We start from the raw sequence: 24,991 nt of genomic DNA on the forward strand, positions 1-24,991 counted from the left end.
TAGGACAAAACTCATGTCCTAATATAGGTCTTGTTGAGATGGAGTATCTATAGGACAAAACTCATGTCCTACTATAGGTCTCTGTCTTGTTGAGATGGAGTATCTTTAGGACAAAACTCATGTCCTACTATAGGTCTTGTTGAGATGGAGTATCTATAGGACAAAACTCATGTCCTACTCTAGGTCTTGTTGAGATGGAGTATCTATAGGACAAAACTCAGGTCCTACTATAGGTCTTGTTGAGATGGAGTATCTATAGGACAAAACTCATGTCCTACTCTAGGTATTGTTGAGATGGAGTATCTATAGGACAAAACTCATGTCCTACTCTAGGTCTTGTTGAGATGGAGTATCTATAGGACAAAACTCATGTCCTACTCTAGGTCTTGTTGAGATGGAGTATCTATAGGACAAAACTCATGTCCTACTCTAGGTCTCTGTCTTGTTGAGATGGAGTATCTATAGGACAAAACTCATGTCCTACTATAGATCTCTGTCTTGTTGAGGTGGAGTATCTATAGGACAAAACTCATGTCCTACTCTAGGTCTCTGTCTTGTTGAGATGGAGTATCTATAGGACAAAACTCATGTCCTACTCTAGGTATTGTTGAGATGGAGTATCTATAGGACAAAACTCATGTCCTACTATAGGTCTTGTTGAGATGGAGTATCTATAGGACAAAACTCATGTCCTACTATAGGTCTCTGTCTTGTTGAGATGGAGTATCTATAGGACAAAACTCATGTCCTACTCTAGGTATTGTTGAGATGGAGTATCTGTAGGACAAAACTCATGTCCTACTCTAGGTCTTGTTGAGATGGAGTATCTATAGGACAAAACTCATGTCCTAATATAGGTCTTGTTGAGATGGAGTATCTATAGGACAAAACTCATGTCCTACTATAGGTCTCTGTCTTGTTGAGATGGAGTATCTATAGGACAAAACTCATGTCCTACTATAGGTCTTGTTGAGATGGAGTATCTATAGGACAAAACTCATGTCCTACTATAGGTCTTGTTGAGATGGAGTATCTATAGGACAAAACTCATGTCCTACTCTAGGTCTTGTTGAGATGGAGTATCTATAGGACAAAACTCAGGTCCTACTATAGGTCTTGTTGAGATGGAGTATCTATAGGACAAAACTCATGTCCTACTCTAGGTCTTGTTGAGATGGAGTATCTATAGGACAAAACTCATGTCCTACTCTAGGTCTTGTTGAGATGGAGTATCTATAGGACAAAACTCATGTCCTACTCTAGGTCTCTGTCTTGTTGAGATGGAGTATCTATAGGACAAAACTCATGTCCTACTCTAGGTATTGTTGAGATGGAGTATCTATAGGACAAAACTCATGTCCTACTCTAGGTCTTGTTGAGATGGAGTATCTATAGGACAAAACTCATGTCCTACTCTAGGTCTTGTTGAGATGGAGTATCTATAGGACAAAACTCATGTCCTACTCTAGGTCTTGTTGAGATGGAGTATCTATAGGACAAAACTCATGTCCTAATATAGGTCTTGTTGAGATGGAGTATCTATAGGACAATACTCATGTCCTACTATAGGTCTCTGTCTTGTTGAGATGGAGTATCTATAGGACAAAACTCATGTCCTACTCTAGGTCTCTGTCTTGTTGAGGTGGAGTATCTATAGGACAAAACTCATGTCCTACTGTAGGTCTTGTTGAGATGGAGTATCTATAGGAGAAAACTCATGTCCTACTATAGGTCTCTGTCTTGTTGAGATGGAGTATCTATAGGACAAAACTCATGTCCTACTATAGGTCTCTGTCTTGTTGAGGTGGAGTATCTATAGGACAAAACTCATGTCCTACTCTAGGTCTCTGTCTTGTTGAGATGGAGTATCTATAGGACAAAACTCATGTCCTACTCTAGGTCTCTGTCTTGTTGAGGTGGAGTATCTATAGGACAAAACTCATGTCCTTCTCTAGGTCTCTGTCTTGTTGAAATGGAGTATCTATAGGACAAAACTCATGTCCTACTATAGGTCTCTGTCTTGTTGAGATGGAGTATCTATAGGACAAAACTCATGTCCTACTCTAGGTATTGTTGAGATGGAGTATCTATAGGACAAAACTCATGTCCTACTATAGGTCTTGTTGAGATGGAGTATCTATAGGACAAAACTCATGTCCTACTATAGGTCTCTGTCTTGTTGAGATGGAGTATCTATAGGACAAAACTCATGTCCTAATATAGGTCTTGTTGAGATGGAGTATCTATAGGACAAAACTCATGTCCTACTATAGGTCTCTGTCTTGTTGAGATGGAGTATCTATAGGACAAAACTCATGTCCTACTCTAGGTCTCTGTCTTGTTGAGGTGGAGTATCTATAGGACAAAACTCATGTCCTTCTCTAGGTCTCTGTCTTGTTGAAATGGAGTATCTATAGGACAAAACTCATGTCCTACTATAGGTCTCTGTCTTGTTGAGATGGAGTATCTATAGGACAAAACTCATGTCCTACTCTAGGTATTGTTGAGATGGAGTATCTATAGGACAAAACTCATGTCCTACTATAGGTCTTGTTGAGATGGAGTATCTATAGGACAAAACTCATGTCCTACTATAGGTCTCTGTCTTGTTGAGATGGAGTATCTATAGGACAAAACTCATGTCCTACTCTAGGTATTGTTGAGATGGAGTATCTGTAGGACAAAACTCATGTCCTACTCTAGGTCTTGTTGAGATGGAGTATCTATAGGACAAAACTCATGTCCTAATATAGGTCTTGTTGAGATGGAGTATCTATAGGACAAAACTCATGTCCTACTATAGGTCTCTGTCTTGTTGAGATGGAGTATCTATAGGACAAAACTCATGTCCTACTATAGGTCTTGTTGAGATGGAGTATCTATAGGACAAAACTCATGTCCTACTATAGGTCTTGTTGAGATGGAGTATCTATAGGACAAAACTCATGTCCTACTCTAGGTCTTGTTGAGATGGAGTATCTATAGGACAAAACTCAGGTCCTACTATAGGTCTTGTTGAGATGGAGTATCTATAGGACAAAACTCATGTCCTACTCTAGGTCTTGTTGAGATGGAGTATCTATAGGACAAAACTCATGTCCTACTATAGGTCTCTGTCTTGTTGAGATGGAGTATCTATAGGACAAAACTCATGTCCTACTATAGGTCTCTGTCTTGTTGAGGTGGAGTATCTATAGGACAAAACTCATGTCCTACTCTAGGTCTCTGTCTTGTTGAGATGGAGTATCTATAGGACAAAACTCATGTCCTACTCTAGGTCTCTGTCTTGTTGAGGTGGAGTATCTATAGGACAAAACTCATGTCCTTCTCTAGGTCTCTGTCTTGTTGAAATGGAGTATCTATAGGACAAAACTCATGTCCTACTATAGGTCTCTGTCTTGTTGAGATGGAGTATCTATAGGACAAAACTCATGTCCTACTCTAGGTATTGTTGAGATGGAGTATCTATAGGACAAAACTCATGTCCTACTATAGGTCTTGTTGAGATGGAGTATCTATAGGACAAAACTCATGTCCTACTATAGGTCTCTGTCTTGTTGAGATGGAGTATCTATAGGACAAAACTCATGTCCTACTCTAGGTCTCTGTCTTGTTGAGGTGGAGTATCTATAGGACAAAACTCATGTCCTACTCTAGGTCTCTGTCTTGTTGAGATGGAGTATCTATAGGACAAAACTCATGTCCTACTCTAGGTATTGTTGAGATGGAGTATCTATAGGACAAAATCATGTCCTACTATAGGTCTTGTTGAGATGGAGTATCTATAGGACAAAACTCATGTCCTACTCTAGGTCTCTGTCTTGTTGAGATTGAGTATCTATGGGACAAAACTCATGTCCTACTCTAGGTCTCTGTCTTGTTGAGATGGAGTATCTATAGGACAAAACTCATGTCCTACTCTAGGTCTCTGTCTTGTTGAGATGGAGTATCTATAGGACAAAACTCATGTCCTACTGTAGGTCTTGTTGAGATGGAGTATCTATAGGACAAAACTCATGTCCTACTCTAGGTCTCTGTCTTGTTGAGGTGGAGTATCTATAGGACAAAACTCATGTCCCAGTAGTAGTTTGACATTTGAACTGTGCCTTCCCCTTCCTGCTTTGTATTTAGTGTGAGATGCAATCATCCAGCCCACTAGGTGCACTTTTTTGTCTGTACTCTCTCCTGCCGACAGCTGCCACTGGCTGCTGTGTTAACCCTGTTCTCTTCTCCCTCCCTTCCCCTATCTCTCTGATCTCTTCTCCTCCCCCCTTCTCCCTCCCTCTCTATCTCTCCCACGGCACCGTCCCAAGGCCCGGCTCCCCTCCTGCTCATCCACTTATAGTGTCTCAGAGGTACCTCCGCATGTGTCAATCTACCTGCATTGCCATGGCAATCACCCCATCACCACCCTGTCCTCTCTTCTATCACTCTTCCTCCGTCAAATTCCCTAGTCCCGCCTCCTTAGAGGCCCTTCCACAGTCCTTTCCTCCCTATTTTCTATCCTACCACCTTTCCCACTCCACTCCACTCCACTCCTCACATCACCTTCCCTCACCTCCTCTCCCCTCCCTCTATCCTTACACCTGCCCCCCTCCTCTCCTCACCTTCCCTCCTCTCCACTGTCCTCCTCTCCCCTCACCTCCTCCTCCTCCCCTCCCCTCCTCCACCTCCCCTCCCTCTATCCTTCCATCCGCCCCCCTCCTCACTGCAGCACTGTGACCCCCAAACCTCTCAACTAGACATGCATCTTACTGGTGACCAAAGAGCTTAGAAATCTGGAGATACTCTACACTATTATTTGTTGCGTTGTTGTAAGCTATTTCTTGAGTTTTTGAGTTTACTGGATAAATGATATGTGTTTACTCTCTCTCTCTCTCTCTCTCTCTCTCTCTCTCTGTCTCTCTCTCTCTCTCTCTCACACACACACATTCCTCAGGCTTTAAATATAATCCTCTCTCTCTTTCTCACACTCATTCCTCAGGCATTAAATCTAATCCACTCTCAGAACGATGCTTTTAAAAATCTCCTCCCGTCCTAATCGTCACGGTATCATTATAACCATGGTAACCATGACCGTTTGCTTTGTTTGTGTTTAGAAACAGTTTGGGTTCCTTGCCCTTTGGATTTTCAGATTGAGTCAATAAAAGTGAATGTAGAAATTGTAGAGCCATATCCATATCCATGTGGTTCAGTGCGGTTTGAGATTTTTTCCATATTTGATTTGGCTCCATTTGTTTGGCTAAATGTCTGCAGTCTCCATCCCATACCAGTCCCTGCAGGCGTACTTCCTTTGTAGTGTGTTTGGCCAGTGTGTGTCAGGACAATTGGGAATTGGTCGGTAGTGTGCTTGTGTGTGTATGCGTTACCTGTGGTTGTGTGTGTGCTTGAGACATACCTGTGTTTGTGTCTGTGTGAGCCATACCTGTGTTTCTGTGCACAGATGAGCCTAATTTGTATGTGCCATGTTTGGTGTGTGTGTGTGGTCCAGGCGAGTGACTGTCCTGTGGCTTTCTCCAGGCTGCACGGAGAGAGTTCAGGGCTCACCTGGATGAGGTCATCACGCTCCGGTCTAGGTACTCTACCTTGGACCAGGTAAATGGTTACACACACACCACGCCCAGGGCCATCAGCAAGTCTTCCTGTCATCTCAGGTCTGTGACAGGCTCACTTTATCACTAGAGGACATGACATGTTGTCCTGTTAACACTATTGGAATCCTGGCCCACAGGCGCTGATCAATCCCTCTGATTGGGTCATCTCCTAGTAAGTATTTTTTTTTGATTGGGCCTGACAGTCACGTCTTTCTTTTAGTCCAAAGGTAATCAGAGTCCTTATTGGCATTCATCAACATGCTGACTCATCTGTTTCTGCTTGACCCTCATCTCATCTTGTGTGTGTGTGTGTGTGTGTGTGTGTGTGTGTGTGTGTGTGTGTGTGTGTGTGTGTGTGTGTGCGTGCGCGCGCGCGTGCATTCACTTGTTTATTCATTCAATTATTCATCCAATCCTTCCCTTCTCTGTTTGCCTCACTTTCATTCATGACCTCTGTTGTGGGAGGAAGGGAGAGAGAGCGGGAGAGAGAGAGAGAGAGCAGAAAGGGAGGGAGAGAGAGAGCAGAAGGGGGAAGGGAGGGAGAGATGAAAGTGATGGAGAGGTGAGAGAGAGAGGAGAAGGGGAGGGAGAGAGGAGAGGATAAGGGAGGGAGGGAGGGAGGGAGAGAGGAGAGATGAGGAGAGATGAGGGGAGGGGAGAGAGGAGAGATGGGGAGGGAGAGATGAGGAGAGATGGGGAGGGAGAGAGGAGAAGGGGAGGGAGAGATGAGGAGAGATGGGGAGGGAGAGATACAGAGGAGAAAGTGAGGGGGAGAGGAGGGAGAAAGGGAGGGAGAGAGGAGAATGTGAGGAAGAGAGAGGAGGACAGGAGGGAGAGAGAGGAAAGTGGGGAAGAGAGGAGAGAGTAGAAAGTAAAGGAGAAAGGGGAGAGGAGAGTGAGAAGAGAAGAGAAAGTTATGGAGAGAGTGCTGGCAGATGGACAGCATCAGCGACCATACAGTGAAGAAAGTCACTATGTTCTTACGATGGCAATCCTCCTCTCCTCTTGTCATGTTCCCATGAGCCCGTTGTCATGGTAAAGGCAGTCAAGCCTGCTGTACATAACATATCCCACAGGCAGCTGTGTCTCCTCTGATATTTTCCCTCCAGTCTTGTTGTGTCCTCGCTATTGTGATGATCTTTCATCCGTGCCTGTTGTTTGACTATTGTAATGTCGTTAGTGTTTAGGTTGAGTGCTTAAGGAGGCTGACCTCCTGTCCTACTATTCTTAATGTAGTCCAGGGTGTTCATCTCCAGCTTAGGTGGATAGTTCCATAGGGAGTGCTGAAGAGATGTGTTGTTTAAACTCTTGTGGTTAGGGATGTTTCACAGTAGTATCACAGAAGGCCCATGTTGACAGGAGTTCTCAAATCACTGCTAGCCTTTGTTACCTGCACGACCATATCTCGCAGCACCTATGGTACTGAGAGTGTACAGACCAGGATGTCAGGCCAGGTGGTTCTAAACTGAGCAAAAATATAAACACAACATGTAAAGTGTTGGTCCCATTTTTCATGAAATAAAAGATCCCAGACATTTTCCATACGCACAAAAATCTTATTTCTCCACAAATTTGTTTACATCCCTGGGCTCCGGAGTGGCGCAGCGGTCTAAAGCCACTGCATCTCAGTCCTAGAGGCGTCACTACAGACCTGGTTCGATTCCAGGGTGTATCACAACTGGCCGTGATTGGGAGTCCCCATAGGGCGGCACAATTGACCCAGCGTCGTCCAAGTTAGGGTTTGGCCGGGATAGGCCGTCATTGTAAATAAGAATTTGTTCTTAACTGACTTGCCAAGTTAAATAAAGGTTACAAAGCTGATTAGTATGATCATTACACAAGTACAATTGTGCTGGGGACAATGAAGGCCACTCTAAAATGTGAAATTTTGTCACACGTGTCAAGTTTTGAGGGAGCGTGCAGTTGGCATGCTGACAGCAGGAATGTCCACCAGAGTTGTTGCCAGAGAATTGAATGTTAATTTCTCTTCCATAAGCCACCTCCAACATCGTTTTAGATCATTTGTCAGTATGTCCAACCGGCCTCATAACTGCAGAACACGTTGTGTGGGCGAGCAGTTTGCTGATGTCAACGTTGTGAACAGAGTGCCCCATGGGGCTATGGTATAGGCGGCCATAAGCTACGGACAGTGGACACAATTGCATTTTATCGATGGCAATTTGAATGCACAGAGATTGCGTGATGAGATCCTGAGGCCCATTATTGTTTATTGTGCCATTCCGCCGCCACCATCACCTCATGTTTCAGCATGATAACGCACGGCTCCATATCGCAAGGATCTGTACACAATTCCTGGAAGCTGAAAATGTCCCAGTTCTTCCATGGTCTGCATACTCACCTGACATGTCACCCACTGAGCATGTTTGGGATGCTCTGGGTCGACATGTCCCAGTTCTTCCATGGTATACATACTCAGCAGACATGTCACCCACTGAGCATGTTTGGGATGCTCTGGGTCGACATGTCCCAGTTCTTCCATGGTATACATACTCAGCAGACATGTCACCCACTGAGCATGTTTGGGATGCTCTGGGTCGACATGTCCCAGTTCTTCCATGGTATACATACTCAGCAGACATGTCACCCACTGAGCATGTTTGGGATGCTCTGGGTCGACATGTCCCAGTTCTTCCATGGTATACATACTCAGCAGACATGTCACCCACTGAGCATGTTTGAGATGCTCTGGGTCGACATGTCCCAGTTCTTCCATGGTATACATACTCAGCAGACATGTCACCCACTGAGCATGTTTGGGATGCTCTGGGTCGACATGTCCCAGTTCCTCCATGGTATACATACTCAGCAGACATGTCACCCACTGAGCATGTTTGAGATGCTCTGGGTCGACGCGTGCAGCAGCGGTTTCCAGTTCCCAGATACTGACTGGTTTTCTGATCCACACCTCTACCTTTTATTAAGGTATCTGTGACCAACAGAAGCATATCTGTATTCCCAGTCAAGTGACATCCGTAGATTTGGTCCTAATTCATTTATTTAAATTGACTAATTTCCTCATATGAACACTAAATCACTAAAATATTTGTCTTGCGTTTTGACTTTTGTTCAGTATACTAGATATACCCACTACCACCCGGGTCAGAACTGCTCAATGTGGTACTGATCATCTGTGTTAAGCTCAGTAACACTGCTACACTACATCATGCCAGCTGCTGTTGATCCGTTCTCCTTTTCCCAGAGCCCACTTCATTCTGTATTCTCTCGTTCTTTTCTTCACTTCATCCCCTACCTCGCTTTTGACCTCTGGTACAGCTGCTCACTTCTCAACGACCTCTTGTCCAGTCATAGATCTTTGTTTCATTAAACTCTGGTGGGTTACCTATTAAAATGCACATGTTTATAACTTCTAGTTATACTACTGTCTCCTAGCATTCCTCTACTCTGCCTGTCTGTTGTAAACCTCTTGACTCTGTGCTGTTCTGTCCATACGTTACTGTACTGTAGCTCCACTCGAGGATGGGGCTCAACAATGACCACAGAGGCCATAGCAGGACCTACGACCTCTCCCTCCCTCTATCTCTCTCTCTCAATCTATCACTCACTCTTTCAGTTGCATTCTATGTATTCTTGTAACATACATGTTCTCCTTTGAGAAGCTGTATGGTGTGCTGGTGGATTCTGGAGATGTTCCGGTCCGTTCTCTAGTCGTCTTTTTCTCTCTGCTCATACTCCGTTCTTTTCTCCATTTGGATGCAGTGTATCCTCTGTTCTTTTCTCCATTTAGATGCAGTGTATCCTCTGTTCTTTTCTCCATTTAGATGCAGTGTATCCTCTGTTCTTTTCTCCATTTAGATGCAGTGTATCCTCTGTTCTTTTCTCCATTTAGATGCAGTGTATCCTCTGTTCTTTTCTCCATTTAAATGCAGTGTATCCTCTGTTCTTTTCTCCATTTAGATGCAGTGTATCCTCTGTTCTTTTCTCCATTTAGATGCAGTGTATCCTCTGTTCTTTTCTCCATTTAGATGCAGTGTATCCTCTGTTCTTTTCTCCATTTAGATGCAGTGTATCCTCTGTTCTTTTCTCCATTTAGATGCAGTGTATCCTCTGTTCTTTTCTCCATTTAGATGCTGTGTATCCTCTGTTCTTTTCTCCATTTAGATGCAGTGTATCCTCTGTTCTTTTCTCCATTTAGATGCAGTGTATCCTCTGTTCTTTTCTCCATTTAGATGCAGTGTATCCTCTGTTCTTTTCTCCATTTAGATGCAGTGTATCCTCTGTTCTTTTCTCCATTTAGATGCAGTGTATCCTCCGTTCTTTTCTCCATTTAGATGCAGTGTATCCTCTGTTCTTTTCTCCATTTAGATGCAGTGTATCCTCTGTTCTTTTCTCCATTTAGATGCAGTGTATCCTCTGTTCTTTTCTCCATTTAGATGCAGTGTATCCTCTGTTCTTTTCTCCATTTAGATGCAGTGTATCCTCTGTTCTTTTCTCCATTTAGATGCAGTGTATCCTCTGTTCTTTTCTCCATTTGGATGCAGTGTATCCTCTGTTCTTTTCTCCATTTAGATGCTGTGTATCCTCTGTTCTTTTCTCCATTTAGATGCAGTGTATCCTCTGTTCTTTTCTCCATTTGGATGCAGTGTATCCTCTGTTCTTTTCTCCATTTGGATGCAGTGTATCCTCTGTTCTTTTCTCCATTTGGATGCAGTGTATCCTCTGTTCTTTTCTCCATTTAGATGCTGTGTATTTCTGTTTCTGACTGTTGGTGTGTCAGTAGTGCTGGTCCTTTTTGATTTGTGGTTGGTTAGTTGGTTGTTTGATCTTGGTCATACGGTATGTACTGTCGTAGAGAGGATCTCATACTGTCTGTTGCACCAGACCCTAGCTAGCCCATGTGCCACTGTCCTCTAGGCCAGGGGCATTGGGTGTCCGAGGTTCCAGCTAGGGGTTCCTACATAGTTTGAGGCGGCAGGTAGCCTAGTGGTTAGAGCGTTGGACTAGTAACCGAAAGGTTGCTAGATTGAATCCCTGAGCTGACAAGGTAAAAAAAAAATAGGTTGTTCTGCCCCTGAACAAGGCAGTTAACCCACTGTTCCTAGGCCGTCATTGAAAATAAGAATTTGTTCTTAACTGCCTTGCCTAGATAAATAAATAATACTGCAGTGTTATATGCTACTGGCCTATGGGGACAGTGGCACATGGATTAGGACAGCCTTACATAAATGAATTAGGACAGCCTTACTACTGAGATGTGAAGTGAATTACACCTCCAAAACCAACTGTAAGCCAAGCCTGAAACCCTAGGATCTAACCCCACCCTAACCATCCCCACCTCGCTTCCTCCTACCCCATACACATGCTCTGCTCGGCCACACTTTTAATTGCCATTCATGTTCTGAAGATTGTTTGATTGTGGTTGTCTTTATGTTCTGCATTAGTAGCTGGATGTGTAGATGACCATTCCAATCTGTTGGAGGCAGAATGATTGGATCTATTGTGGTTTTACCTCAACCATGTCTTTCTCTCGTCTTCCTCCATTTCCTCTTTATCTATCTCTATCTGTCTGTAGGTTCAGTCACGGTGTGGCAGCAAAGAGAACATCCTGAGAGCTAGTAGGTTATTTTATTGAGAGTTTTCTCTGTGGCTGTGTGAGAGAGAGAGTGAGAGTGTGTGTGTGTGTACGCTCACATGCGTGTTTGTGTGAATGTGAAAGACACGTATTCTCTCTGTCACACTCCTCCTGTCTTTCTGTCTCTCACTCTGTCCATCAGGTCACAGTGCAGTGGACATCACCAAGGTGGCTCGCCGGCACCGCATGTCTCCCTTCCCCCTCACCTCCATGGATAAGGCCTTCATCACTGTACTGGAGATGACCCCTGTGCTCGGCACTGAGATCATCAACTACAGAGGTGGGTCAGAAAGATAGGCTGACTGACTGACTGAGAGACAGATGGAGGGACAGAGAGGCAGACAAACAAACAGACGGACAGGAAGCTCAGTCATACCCGCATCACTGGACACGCCTTCCTTTCCTCCCTAACATCAGTCATACCGCACACTGGGCCTTCACTACTGTCTGTAGTACTGTCTGTCTGTAGTACTGTCGGTCTGTAGTACTGTCTGTCTCTCTGTCTGTAGCACTGTCTGTCTCTCTGTCTGTAGTACTGTCTGTCTCTCTGTCTGTAGTACTGTCTGTCTCTCTGTCTGTAGTACTGTCTGTCTCTCTGTCTGTAGTACTGTCTGTCTCTCTGTCTGTTGTGCTGTCTGTCTCTCTGTCTGTAGTGCTGTCTGCCTGTCGTACTGTCTCTGTAGTACTGTCGGTCTGTAGTACTGTCTGTCTCTCTGTCTGTAGTGCTGTCTGTCTGTCTGTCTGTAGTACTGTCGGTCTGTAGTACTGTCTGTCTGTAATACTGTCTGTCTGTCTGTCTGTCTGTCTATCAGTCTGTAGTTATGTCTGTATGTCTGTCTATCAGTCTGTATGTCTGTCTATCAGTCTGTAGTTCTGTCTGTATGTCTGTCTATCAGTCTGTAGTACTGTCTGTCTGTCTGTATGTCTGTCTATCAGTCTGTAGTACTGTCTGTCTCTCTGTCTGTAGTGCTGTCTGTCTGTAGTGCTGTCTGTCTGTAGTGCTGTCTGTCTGTAGTGCTGTCTGTCTGTAGTGATGTCTGTCTGTAGTACTGTCGGTCTGTAGTACTGTCGGGCTGTAGTACTATCTGTCTGTCTGTCTCTGTATGTCTGTCTATCAGTCTGTAGTACTGTCTGTCTGTATGTCTGTCTGTCAGTCTGTAGTACTGTCTGTCTATAAGTCTGAAGTTCTGTCTGTCTATCAGTCTGTAGTACTGTCTGTCTGTAATACGGTCTGTCCCTCTGTCTGTAGTACTGTATGTCTGTCTATAATCTGAAGTAATGTCTGTGTCTGTCTATAAGTCTGACGTTCTGTCTGTCTGTCATACTGTCTCTGTCTGTCTGTAGTACTGTATATCTGTCTGTATGTCTGTCTATAAGTCTGAAGTTCTGTCTATCAGTCTGTAGTTATGTCTGTCTATCAGTCTGTAGTTATGTCTGTCTATCAGTCTGTAGTTATGTCTGTCTATCAGTCTGTCTGTCTGTCTGTCTGTCTGTCTGTCTGTCTGTCTGTCTGTCTGTCTGTCTGTCTGTCTGTCTGTCTGTCTGTCTGTCTGTCTGTCTGTCTGTCTGTCTGTCTGTCTGTCTGTCTGTCCTGTAGTACTGTCTGTCTGTAGTACTGTCTGTCTGTAGTACTGTCTGTCTGTCTACCAGTCTGTAGTACTGTCTGTCTGTCTACCAGTCTGTAGTACTGTCTGTCTGTCTACCAGTCTGTAGTACTGTCTGTCTGTCTACCAGTCTGTAGTACTGCCTGTCTGTCTACCAGTCTGTAGTACTGCCTGTCTGTCTACCAGTCTGTAGTACTGCCTGTCTGTCTACCAGTCTGTAGTACTGCCTGTCTGTCTACCAGTCTGTAGTACTGCCTGTCTGTCTACCAGTCTGTAGTACTGCCTGTCTGTCTACCAGTCTGTAGTACTGCCTGTCTGTCTACCAGTCTGTAGTACTGCCTGTCTGTCTACCAGTCTGTAGTACTGCCTGTCTGTCTACCAGTCTGTAGTACTGCCTGTCTGTCTACCAGTCTGTAGTACTGCCTGTCTGTCTACCAGTCTGTAGTACTGCCTGTCTGTCTACCAGTCTGTAGTACTGCCTGTCTGTCTACCAGTCTGTAGTACTGCCTGTCTGTCTACCAGTCTGTAGTACTGCCTGTCTGTCTACCAGTCTGTAGTACTGCCTGTCTGTCTGTAGTACTGCCTGTCTGTCTGTAGTACTGCCTGTCTGTCTGTAGTACTGCCTGTCTGTCTGTAGTACTATCTGTCTGTCTGTCTATCAGTTTGTAGTACTGTCTGTCTGTCTATCAGTCTGTAGTACTGTCTGTCTATCAGTCTGTAGTACTGTCTGTCTGTCTGTCTGTCTGTCTGTCTGTCTGTCTGTCTGTCTGTCTGTCTGTCTGTCTGTCTGTCTGTCTGTCTGTCTGTAATACTGTCTGTCTGTCTGTAATACTGTCTGTCTGTCTCTGTCTGTAGTACTGTATGTCTGTCTGTGTATAATCTGAAATAATGTCTCTCTGTCTGTATGTCTATCAGTCTGTAGTACTGTCTGTCTGGCTGTCTGTAGGTATGTCTGTCTATCAGTTTGTATGTCTGTCTCTGTCTGTCTGTCTGTCTGTCTGTCTGTCTGTCTGTCTGTCTGTCTGTCTGTCTGTCTGTCTGTCTGTCTGTCTGTCTGTCTGTAATACTGTCTGTCTGTCTGTAATACTGTCTGTCTGTCTCTGTCTGTAAAACTGTCTGTCTGTCTCTGTCTGTAGTACTGTTTGTCTGTCTGTATGTCTGTGTATAATCTGAAGTAATGTCTCTGTCTGTCTGTCTGTCTGTCTGTCTGTCTGTCTGTCTGTCTGTCTGTCTGTCTGTGTCTCTGTCTGTCTCTCAGTCTGTAGTTATGTCTGTCTATCAGTCTGTAGTACTGTCTGTCTGGATGTCTGTAGTTATGTCTGTCTGTCTGTCTGTCTGTCTGTCTGTCTGTCTGTCTGTCTGTCTGTCTGTCTGTCTGTCTGTCTGTCTGTCTGTCTGTCTGTCTGTATCTATCATATGTGTGGTGAGCCCATGATGTTTCTGTTCCTACAGCTGTTCCACCTGACCCAGATGCTCTCCATTCCACCCTGTCTATCGGTCTGTCTGAGTCCCTGCCTACCTACCTGCCTGTTTTCATCTCTTGTTGGCTTGATTGTTTATTGATTGCACACACCCCTTGATTGTTACGTAGCTAGCCAATTAACAGCACACACCACCTAACCATCCAAACCTTTGGGCAAGGGAGTCCCCCAGACCCCACATTGATGGTCCAGGTATTGACTTCACATAGGTCAACTTCAGGTGCTTAGGCTGCTTGTTTACACCAAGTGAGCTGTAGTTTATAAAGAAATACTTGCCAGTACATTTTACACCATAAATAGATGTATGTAAACTAGCTTAAGATAGCATTAGTCTAGTGATTAGAGCATTGGACTAGTAACCAAAAGGTTGCTAGATCGAATCCCTGAGCTGACAAGGTAAAAATATGTCTTTCTGCCCCTGAATAGGAAGTTAAACCCACTGTTCTTAGGTCGTCATTGTAAATAAGAATTTGTTCTTAACTGATTTTGTTCTTAATTTGTTCTTGCCTAGTTAAATAAAGGTAAAAAAAGGCTTTCTAGAATAGGGAACGTTATCATACATAACATTATCATGACTCTCTAGAACAGGGCACATTATCACCCATACATAACATTATCATGACTCTCTAGAACAGGGCACATTATCACCCATACATAACATTATCATGACTCTCTAGAACAGGGCACATTATCACCCATACATAACATTATCATGACTCTCTAGAACAGGGCACATTATCACCCATACATAACATTATCATGACTCTCTAGAACAGGGCACATTATCACCCATACATAACATTATCATGGCTCTCTAGAAGAGGGAACATTATCACCCATACATAACATTATCATGGCTCTCTAGAACAGGGGACATTATCACCCATACATAACATTATCATGGCTCTCTAGAACAGGGGACATTATCACCCATACATAACATTATCATGGCTCTCTAGAACATAGGACATTATTACCAATACATAACATTATCATGGCTCTCTAGAACAGGGGACATTATCACCCATACATAACATTATCATGGCTCTCTAGAAGAGGGAACATTATCACCCATACATAACATTATCATGGCTCTCTAGAAGAGGGAACATTATCACCAATACATAAGTCCAGAATGATAACCAGGTCCATAATGTATTTCTGTTTCCATCCATCTTGTTCTTTTCTGTGCCAACACTGACTGAGAGCATCTTTGCATCTTGAATGACTATCATGGCCAAATTCCCCTTGCTGCCTCCAGTGTGTTACTGTTGGGAATATATATGGCTTCTGTTCTGTGGCTTCTGTTCTGTGTCTGTGGCTTCTGTTCTGTGTCTGTGGCTTCTGTTCTGTGTCTGTGGCTTCTGTTCTGTGTCTGTGGCTTCTATTCTGTGTCTGTGGCCTCTGTTCTGTGTATGTGTTCTGTTCTGTGTCTATGGAAGGGGGTGTACAGTGCTACAGTATGGCTGGCTAGTGCCTTCGAAAAGTATTCAGACCCCTAAACTTTTTCCACATTTTGTTGAATTACACCCTTATTCTTAATTGTATTAAGTAAATAAATAATCTCAGCAATCTACACACAATACCCCAAAATGACAAAGCAAATGTATTAAAAATAAAAAGCAGATACCTTTACATAATTTATGTAATTACATAAATATTCAGACCCTTTGCAATGAGACTTGAAATTGAGTTCAGGTGCATCTTGTTTCCTTTGGTCATCCTTGAGATGTTTCTACAACTTGATTGGAGTCCACCTGTGGTAAATCCAATTGATTGGACATGACTTGAAAGGGCACACGTGTCTATATAACATCCCACAGTTGACAGTGCATGTCAGATCAAAAACCAAGCCATGAGTTCGAAGGAATTGTCTGTAGAGCTCCGAGACAGGATTGTGTCGAGGCACAGATCTGGGGAAGGGTACCAAAACATTTCTGCAGCATTGAAGGTCCCCAAGAACACAATGGCCTCTGTCATTCTTAAATGGAAGAAGTTTGGAACCACCAAGACTTCCTAGAGCTGGCAGCCCGGCCAAACTGAGCAATCGAGGGAGAAGCCCCTTGGTCAGGCAGGTGACCAAGAACCTGATGGTCACTCTGACAGAGCTCTAGAGTTCCTCTGTTGAGATGGGAGAACCTTCCAGAAGGACAACCGTCACTGTAGCACTCCACCAATCAGGCCTTTATGGTAGAGTGGCCAGACGGAAGACACCCCTCAGTAAATGACAGCCCGCTTGGAGTTTGCCAAAAGGCACCTAAAGACCCTCTGGTCTGATGAAATCAAGATTTAACTCTTTGGTCTGAAGGCCAAGTGTCACATCTGGTAGAGACCTGGCACCATCCCTATGGTGAAGCATGGTGGTGGCAGCATCATGCTGTGGGGATGTTTTTCAGCAGCATGGACTGGGAGACTAGTCAGGATCGAGGGAAAGATGAGAGGAGCAATGTACAGAGAGATCCTTGGTGAATACCTTCTCCAGAGCGCTCAGGACCTCAGACTGGGGCGAAGGTTCACCTTCCAACAGGACAACGACCCTAAGCACACAGCCTAGACAATGCAGGCGTGGCTTCAGGACAAGTCTCTGAATATCTTTGATAGACCCAGCCAGAACCTGGACTTGAACCTGATCGAACATCTCTGGAGAGACCCGAAAATAGCTGTGCAGCAATGCTCCCCATCCATCCTGATAGAGCTTGAGAAGATCTGCGGAGAAGAATGGGAGAAACTCTCCAAACACAGGTGTGCCAAGCTTGTAGCGTCGTACCCAAGAGGCGGTGTAATCATTGTAATCATTGTAATCACTGTCAAAGGTGCTTCAACAAAGTTGAATAAAGGGTATGAATGCTTATGTAAATGTTATATTTCAGTTTTTTATGTTTTATAAATTAGCTACCGTTTCTAAAAACCTGTTTCTGTCATTATGGGGTATTGTATGTAGATTGATGAGGGGGAAAAAATCTATTTAGTCAATTTTAGAGTATGGCTGTAAAGTAACAAAATGTGGAAAAAGTCAAGGGGTCTGAATACCTTCCAAAGGCACTCTATTGGGGGTGGTTGAGGAAATGTAGCACGTCTATGATCAACAACAACCAACCCTAACCTGCGCAGCCCCCGGCAGGCCTCGGTGGAGCAGACTCCGTTAAGCCCGTTTGGCCCCTGAGTGGCGCGGACTGTAAAAAGCCCCCTTACTTTATCTCTGCCACAGCCACAAGAGGAGCGTCAAAGCAGGAGAGGAGAGCCGGGGGCTTGGCTGGGGTCCTGGGTGCCAATCATGTTAATGCCTCCTCCTCCCTGCCACCCTGGCATCACACAGGTCAGTGATGTCATGGGTGATGCCATGCCTCCCTCCTCTCCAACTCGACACCACCACCCTACTGAAGACAAAAAAACACCACCACCCCACCGGAAAAAAAAACACAAAAACAACACCGTCCCACTGAGAAAAACAACACACCGCCCCACTGAAAAAACAACAACACCGCCCCACTGAAAAAACAACACACCGCCCCACTGAAAAAACAACAACACCGCCCCACTGAAAAAACAACACACCGCCCCACTGAAAAAACAACACACCGCCCCACTGAAAAAACAACAACACCGCCCCACTGAAAAACAACAACGCCGCCCAACTGAAAAACAACAACGCCGCCCAACTGAAAAAACAACACACCGCCCCACTGAAAAAACAACACACCGCCCCACTGAAAAAACAACAACACCGCCCCACTGAAAAACAACAACGCCGCCCAACTGAAAAACAACAACGCCGCCCAACTGAAAAACAACACACCGCCCCACTGAAAAACAACAACGCCGCCCCACTGAAAAAACAACAACGCCGCCCCACTGAAAAAACAACAACGCCGCCCAACTGAAAAACAACAACGCCGCCCAACTGAAAAAACAACACACCGCCCCACTGAAAAAACAACAACGCCGCCCAACTGAAAAAACAACAACGCCGCCCAACTGAAAAAACAACACGCCGCCCAACTGAAAAAACAACAACGCCGCCCAACTGAAAAAACAACACGCCGCCCAACTGAAAAAACAACAACGCCGCCCAACTGAAAAAAAACAACACGCCGCCCAACTGAAAAAACAACACACCGCCCCACTGAAAAAACAACAACGCCGCCCCACTGAAAAAACAACAACGCCGCCCAACTGAAAAACAACAACGCCGCCCAACTGAAAAAACAACACACCGCCCCACTGAAAAAACAACAACGCCGCCCAACTGAAAAAACAACAACGCCGCCCAACTGAAAAAACAACACGCCGCCCAACTGAAAAAACAACACACCGCCCCACTGAAAAAACAACAACGCCGCCCCACTGAAAAAACAACAACGCCGCCCAACTGAAAAACAACAACGCCGCCCAACTGAAAAAACAACACACCGCCCCACTGAAAAAACAACAACGCCGCCCAACTGAAAAAACAACAACGCCGCCCAACTGAAAAACAACAACGCCGCCCAACTGAAAAAACAACAACGCCGCCCCACTGAAAAAACAACACACCGCCCCACTGAAAAAACAACACACCGCCCCACTGAAAAAACAACACACCGCCCCACTGAAAAAACAACACACCGCCCAACTGAAAAAACAACACACCGCCCCACTGAAAAAACAACACACCGCCCCACTGAAAAAACAACAACGCCGCCCCACTGAAAAAACAACAACACCGCCCAACTGAAAAAACAACACGCCGCCCAACTGAAAAAACAACAACGCCGCCCCACTGAAAAAACAACAACACCGCCCAACTGAAAAAACAACACGCCGCCCAACTGAAAAAACAACACGCCGCCCAACTGAAAAAACAACAACGCCGCCCCACTGAAAAAACAACACGCCGCCCAACTGAAAAAACAACAACGCCGCCCCACTGAAAAAACAACACGCCGCCCAACTGAAAAAACAACACGCCGCCCAACTGAAAAAAAACAACAACGCCGCCCAACTGAAAAAACAACACGCCGCCCAACTGAAAAAAACAACAACGCCGCCCAACTGAAAAAACAACACGCCGCCCAACTGAAAAACAACAACGCCGCCCCACTGAAAAAACAACACGCCGCCCAACTGAAAAAACAACAACGCCGCCCCACTGAAAAAACAACACGCCGCCCAACTGAAAAAACAACAACGCCGCCCAACTGAAAAAACAACACGCCGCCCAACTGAAAAAACAACAACGCCGCCCAACTGAAAAAACAACAACGCCGCCCAACTGAAAAAACAACAACGCCGCCCAACTGAAAAAACAACACGCCGCCCAACTGAAAAAACAACACGCCGCCCAACTGAAAAAACAACACGCCGCCCAACTGGAAAAAACAACAACGCCGCCCAACTGAAAAAACAACACGCCGCCCAACTGAAAAAACAACAACGCCGCCCAACTGAAAAAACAACAACGCCGCCCAACTGAAAAAACAACACGCCGCCCAACTGAAAAAACAACACACCGCCCCACTGAAAAAACAACAACGCCGCCCCACTGAAAAACAACAACGCCGCCCAACTGAAAAACAACAACGCCGCCCAACTGAAAAAACAACACACCGCCCCACTGAAAAAACAACAACGCCGCCCAACTGAAAAAACAACAACGCCGCCCAACTGAAAAACAACACACCGCCCCACTGAAAAAAACAACAACGCCGCCCAACTGAAAAAACAACACACCGCCCCACTGAAAAAACAACAACGCCGCCCAACTGAAAAACAACAACGCCGCCCAACTGAAAAAACAACAACGCCGCCCAACTGAAAAACAACAACGCCGCCCAACTGAAAAACAACAACGCCGCCCAACTGAAAAAACAACAACGCCGCCCAACTGAAAAACAACACACCGCCCCACTGAAAAAACAACACACCGCCCCACTGAAAAAACAACAACGCCGCCCAACTGAAAAAACAACACACCGCCCCACTGAAAAAACAACAACGCCGCCCAACTGAAAAACAACAACGCCGCCCAACTGAAAAAACAACAACGCCGCCCAACTGAAAAACAACAACGCCGCCCAACTGAAAAACAACAACGCCGCCCAACTGAAAAAACAACAACGCCGCCCCACTGAAAAAACAACACACCGCCCCACTGAAAAAACACCGCCCCACTGAAAAAAACACCACCCATTGAAAAAAAACACCACCCCACCAAAAAAAATGCAAAAAAACACCACCCCACTGAAAAAAAACACCGCCCCACTGAAAATTGTACCTTCACACTGAAGAAGTCTGTGAAGCTGAAATAACTGTGTATTCTATCCCCGATGCAGTGAAAATATTCCAAAAATGTTGAATAATGACATAACCTTTATGCAAAGTGTTTGGGAGTGCGAACCCATTACACATTTTTTGTTTCTGTGAATTGGCGGGTTTTTCACTATGGTGCTCTCTTCTGGGAGAGCACCATAGTTATCTTTTGATTTTCTAGCAACACCCACCCACTATGCTCCTCCTCCTCATATTACATTAGTATTCTACATTTATGGAGGAAGTTTCACCCTGATGTCCTTAGCAGTTCAGTCCATGCCCAGTTCCTGCACCATGTTAGAAGAACACAGGAGTTTGTAATGTAAACATTTATGTAAATGATTATTGAACAGCACACACCTCTTAATCACCTCCCAACCATGCAAACCTTTGGGCGAATCCCCTAGACCTCACATTGATGGGTCCAGGTTTTGACTTCACATAGACCAACTTCAGGTGCTTAGAGACATAGTTCTCGCTTTCTCTCTCTCTCCCTCTCATTCGCTCTCTTTATCTTTCTCTCTGTCGGTGTGAGTGACCCAGTTCTGGGAGCGTTGGCTGTGTTGTCATGTTCCATTCTCCGTCATCTGCTTATGCCACATCCGCCCGGCGCCGGGACGCAGTCCGACACTGGGGGCAGCCAAGCAATCAGGATCGAGCGAGCAACGGGCAGGAAGGAACAAACACTCTTTGTGACTGGGACACTTACCTCGCTAACGTAACAAAAAAAAAAACACATTTAGGGAGGTGACAATACAATAATTAACTTAACGGCCAGGTCGCAGTTGTAAATGAGAACTTGTTCTCAACTGGCCTACCTGGTGAAATAAAAAATGTTAAAACCAAAGGTCTTCAAAGTGACACTTTGACCTCACCAGTAGCCTTACTGTATGACCCTGATCAACAGTTGTTGTAGGTCGCCTGGGGTGGTCTAGCAGTTTGAATCCCACCCACTGTCCTTTAAAAACCCAACTTTTATCTCACTCTTTAACTGATCTCTGAAAGAAAACGTTGGGTGTAGGGTGTGTGGATACAGTTGAGCATCACTCACACAGTGAGCTAGTGCATTGCAATGAGCCATATGCTCTCTGAGACCAACCCAATGTAAATATGGGCAATAGTGTACTGTCAACATGCTGTTGTCACATGCTGCTGTTCACACTTTCCGATGGCAGTAAAGTTATTGACTCAGGTTACTTTACAAAGTGCTATTTTGTCTTGCTGGTTAATATATTGTTTAAATTAACACCTAAAAAATTGATGGGCCCGTAGAGTGATGAAATAGATTGGCTATACATTTTAAACTGAATTGAAAAGGTGGAGGCTGTGTGTGTGTAGCAGAATGGTGTCGTATGATTCACTTTGTTGGTTGTAAAACTATCTGAGGTCTCTCTCTCTCACACACACACACACACACACACACACATGGACTGTGTCTCATGGTGACATATTGAAGAATACTGATGAATAAAACAAGTCCAGAAGAAGCTTGTGTTTTGGGTTGTTCAACAGGGCCAGTGTACACCATGCATCTGTCTGTCTTCAACAGGGCCAGTGTACACCGTGCATCTGTCTGTCTTCAACAGGGCCAGTGTACACCGTGCATCTGTCTGTCTTCAACAGGGCCAGTGTACACCATGCATCTGTCTGTCTTCAACAGGGCCAGTGTACACCATGCATCTGTCTGTCTTCAACAGGGCCAGAACTTCCGGCGCCGACAGAGATGGCCGCCTCGCTTCGCGTTCCTAGGAAACTATGCAGTTTTTTGTTTTTTTACGTGTTATTTCTTACATTAGTACCCCAGGTCATCTTAGGTTTCATTACATACAGTCGAGAAGAACTACTGAATATAAGATCAGCGTCAACTCACCATCAGTACGACCAAGAATATGTTTTTCGCGACGCGGATCCTGTGTTCTGCCTTACAAACAGGACAACGGAGTGGATTCCATGCAGCGACCCAAAAAACGACTCCGAAAAAGAGGGAAATGAGGCGGTCTTCTGGTCAGACTCCGGAGACGGGCACACCGTGCACCACTCCCTAGCATTCTTCTTGCCAATGTCCAGTCTCTTGACAACAAGGTTGATGAAATCCGAGCAAGGGTAGCATTCCAGAGGGACATCAGAGACTGTAACGTTCTATGCTTCACGGAAACATGGCTCACTGGAGAGACGCTATCCGAGGTGGTGCAGCCAACGGGTTTCTCCACGCATCGCGCCGACAGAAACAAACATCTTTCTGGTAAGAAGAGGGGTGGGGGCGTATGCCTTATGACTAACGTGACATGGTGTGATGAAAGAAACTCAAATCCTTCTGTTCACTTGATTTAGAATTCCTCACAATCAAATGTAGACCGCATTATCTACCAAGAGAATTCTCTTTGATTATAATCACAGCCGTATATATCCCCCCCAAGCAGACACATCGATGGCTCTGAACTAACTTTATTTAACTCTCTGCAAACTGGAAACGATTTATCCGGAGGCTGCATTCATTGTAGCTGGGGATTTTAACAAGGCTAATCTGAAAATAAGACTCCCTAAATTTTATCAGCATATCGATTGCGCAACCAGGGGTGGAAAGACCTTGGATCATTGTTACTCTAACTTCCGTGACGCATATAAGGCCCTGCCCCGCCCCCCTTTCGGAAAAGCTGACCACGACTCCATTTTGTTGATCCCTGCTCCCTGCCTACAGACAGAAACTAAAACAAGAAGCTCCCACGCTGAGGTCTGTTCAACGCTGGTCCGACCAAGCTGATTCCACACTCCAAGACTTCCATCACGTGGACTGGGAGATGTTTTGTATTGCATCAGACAACAACATTGACGAATACGCTGATTCGGTGTGCGAGTTCATTAGAACGTGCTTTGAAGATGTCGTTCCCATAGCAACGATTAAAACATTCCCTAACCAGAAACCGTGGATTGATGGCAGCATTCGTGTGAAACTGAAAGCGCGAACCACTGCTTTTAATCAGGGCAAGGTGTCTGGTGACATGACTGAATACAAACAGTGCAGCTATTCCCTCCGCAAGGCTATTAAACAAGCTAAGCGTCAGTACAGAGACAAAGTAGAATCTCAATTCAACGGCTCAGACACAAGAGGCATGTGGCAGGGTCTACAGTCAATCACGGACTACAGGAAGAAATCCAGCCCAGTCACGGACCAGGATGTCTTGCTCCCAGGCAGACTAAATAACTTTTTTGCCCGCTTTGAGGACAATACAGTGCCACAGACACGGCCTGCAATGAAAACATGCGGTCTCTCCTTCACTGCAGCCGAGGTGAGTAAGACATTTAAACGTGTTAACCCTCGCAAGGCTGCAGGCCCAGACGGCATCCCCAGCCGCGCCCTCAGAGCATGCGCAGACCAGCTGGCCGGTGTGTTTACGGACATATTCAATCAATCCCTATACCAGTCTGCTGTTCCCACATGCTTCAAGAGGGCCACCATTGTTGCTGTTCCCAAGAAAGCGAAGGTAACTGAGCTAAACGACTACCGCCCCGTAGCACTTACATCCGTCATCATGAAGTGCTTTGAGAGACTAGTCAAGGACCATATCACCTCCACCCTACCTGACACCCTAGACCCACTCCAATTTGCTTACCGCCCAAATAGGTCCACAGACGATGCAATCTCAACCACACTGCACACTGCCCTAACCCATCTGGACAAGAGGAATACCTATGTGAGAATGCTGTTCATCGACTACAGCTCGGCATTCAACACCATAGTACACCATAGTACCCTCCATCAACCCTCTCAAGCTCGAGACCCTGGGTCTCGACCCCGCCCTGTGCAACTGGGTACTGGACTTCCTGACGGGCCGCCCCCAGGTGGTGAGGGTAGGCAACAACATCTCCTCCCCGCTGATCCTCAACACTGGGGCCCCACAAGGGTGCGTTCTGAGCCCTCTCCTGTACTCCCTGTTCACCCACGACTGCGTGGCCACACACGCCTCCAACTCAATCATCAAGTTTGCGGACGACACAACAGTGGTAGGCTTGATTACCAACAACGACGAGACGGCCTACAGGGAGGAGGTGAGGGCCCTCGGAGTGTGGTGTCAGGAAAATAACCTCACACTCAACGTCAACAAAACTAAGGAGATGATTGTGGACTTCAGGAAACAGCAGAGGGAACACCCCCCTATCCACATCGATAGAACAGTAGTGGAGAGGGTAGCAAGTTTTAAGTTCCTTGGCATACACATCACAGACAAACTGAATTGGTCCACTCACACAGACAGCATCGTGAAGAAGGCGCAGCAGCGCCTCTTCAACCTCAGGAGGCTGAAGAAATTCGGCTTGTCACCAAAAGCACTCACAAACTTCTACAGATGCACAATCGAGAGCATCCTGGCGGGCTGTATCACCGCCTGGTACGGCAACTGCTCCGCCCTCAACCGT

At 45.4% G+C, this 24,991-nt stretch overlaps 1 protein-coding gene across 10 annotated transcripts in view; it reads left to right on the plus strand.

Moving 5' to 3' along the window:
- Positions 1 to 24,991, plus strand: part of gphna (gephyrin a) — a 134,229-nt gene that overhangs the window by 78,661 nt on the left and 30,577 nt on the right. For 4 of the 10 annotated variants that reach the window (XM_042325270.1, XM_042325271.1, XM_042325272.1 and 1 more), the window contains exons 9-12: positions 4,314 to 4,355; positions 11,146 to 11,188; positions 11,348 to 11,485; positions 14,262 to 14,306. In XM_042325270.1, the coding sequence (XP_042181204.1) occupies positions 4,314 to 4,355; positions 11,146 to 11,188; positions 11,348 to 11,485; positions 14,262 to 14,306 (268 nt within the window). The remainder of the gene's footprint in view (positions 1 to 4,313; positions 4,356 to 11,145; positions 11,189 to 11,347; positions 11,486 to 14,261; positions 14,307 to 24,991) is intronic. The other 6 variants (XM_042325274.1, XM_042325276.1, XM_042325279.1 and 3 more) reach the window with 3 other exon arrangements.

Source organism: Oncorhynchus tshawytscha, linkage group LG08 (assembly GCF_018296145.1).
Source record: "Oncorhynchus tshawytscha isolate Ot180627B linkage group LG08, Otsh_v2.0, whole genome shotgun sequence".
Lineage (NCBI taxonomy): Eukaryota > Metazoa > Chordata > Actinopteri > Salmoniformes > Salmonidae > Oncorhynchus > Oncorhynchus tshawytscha.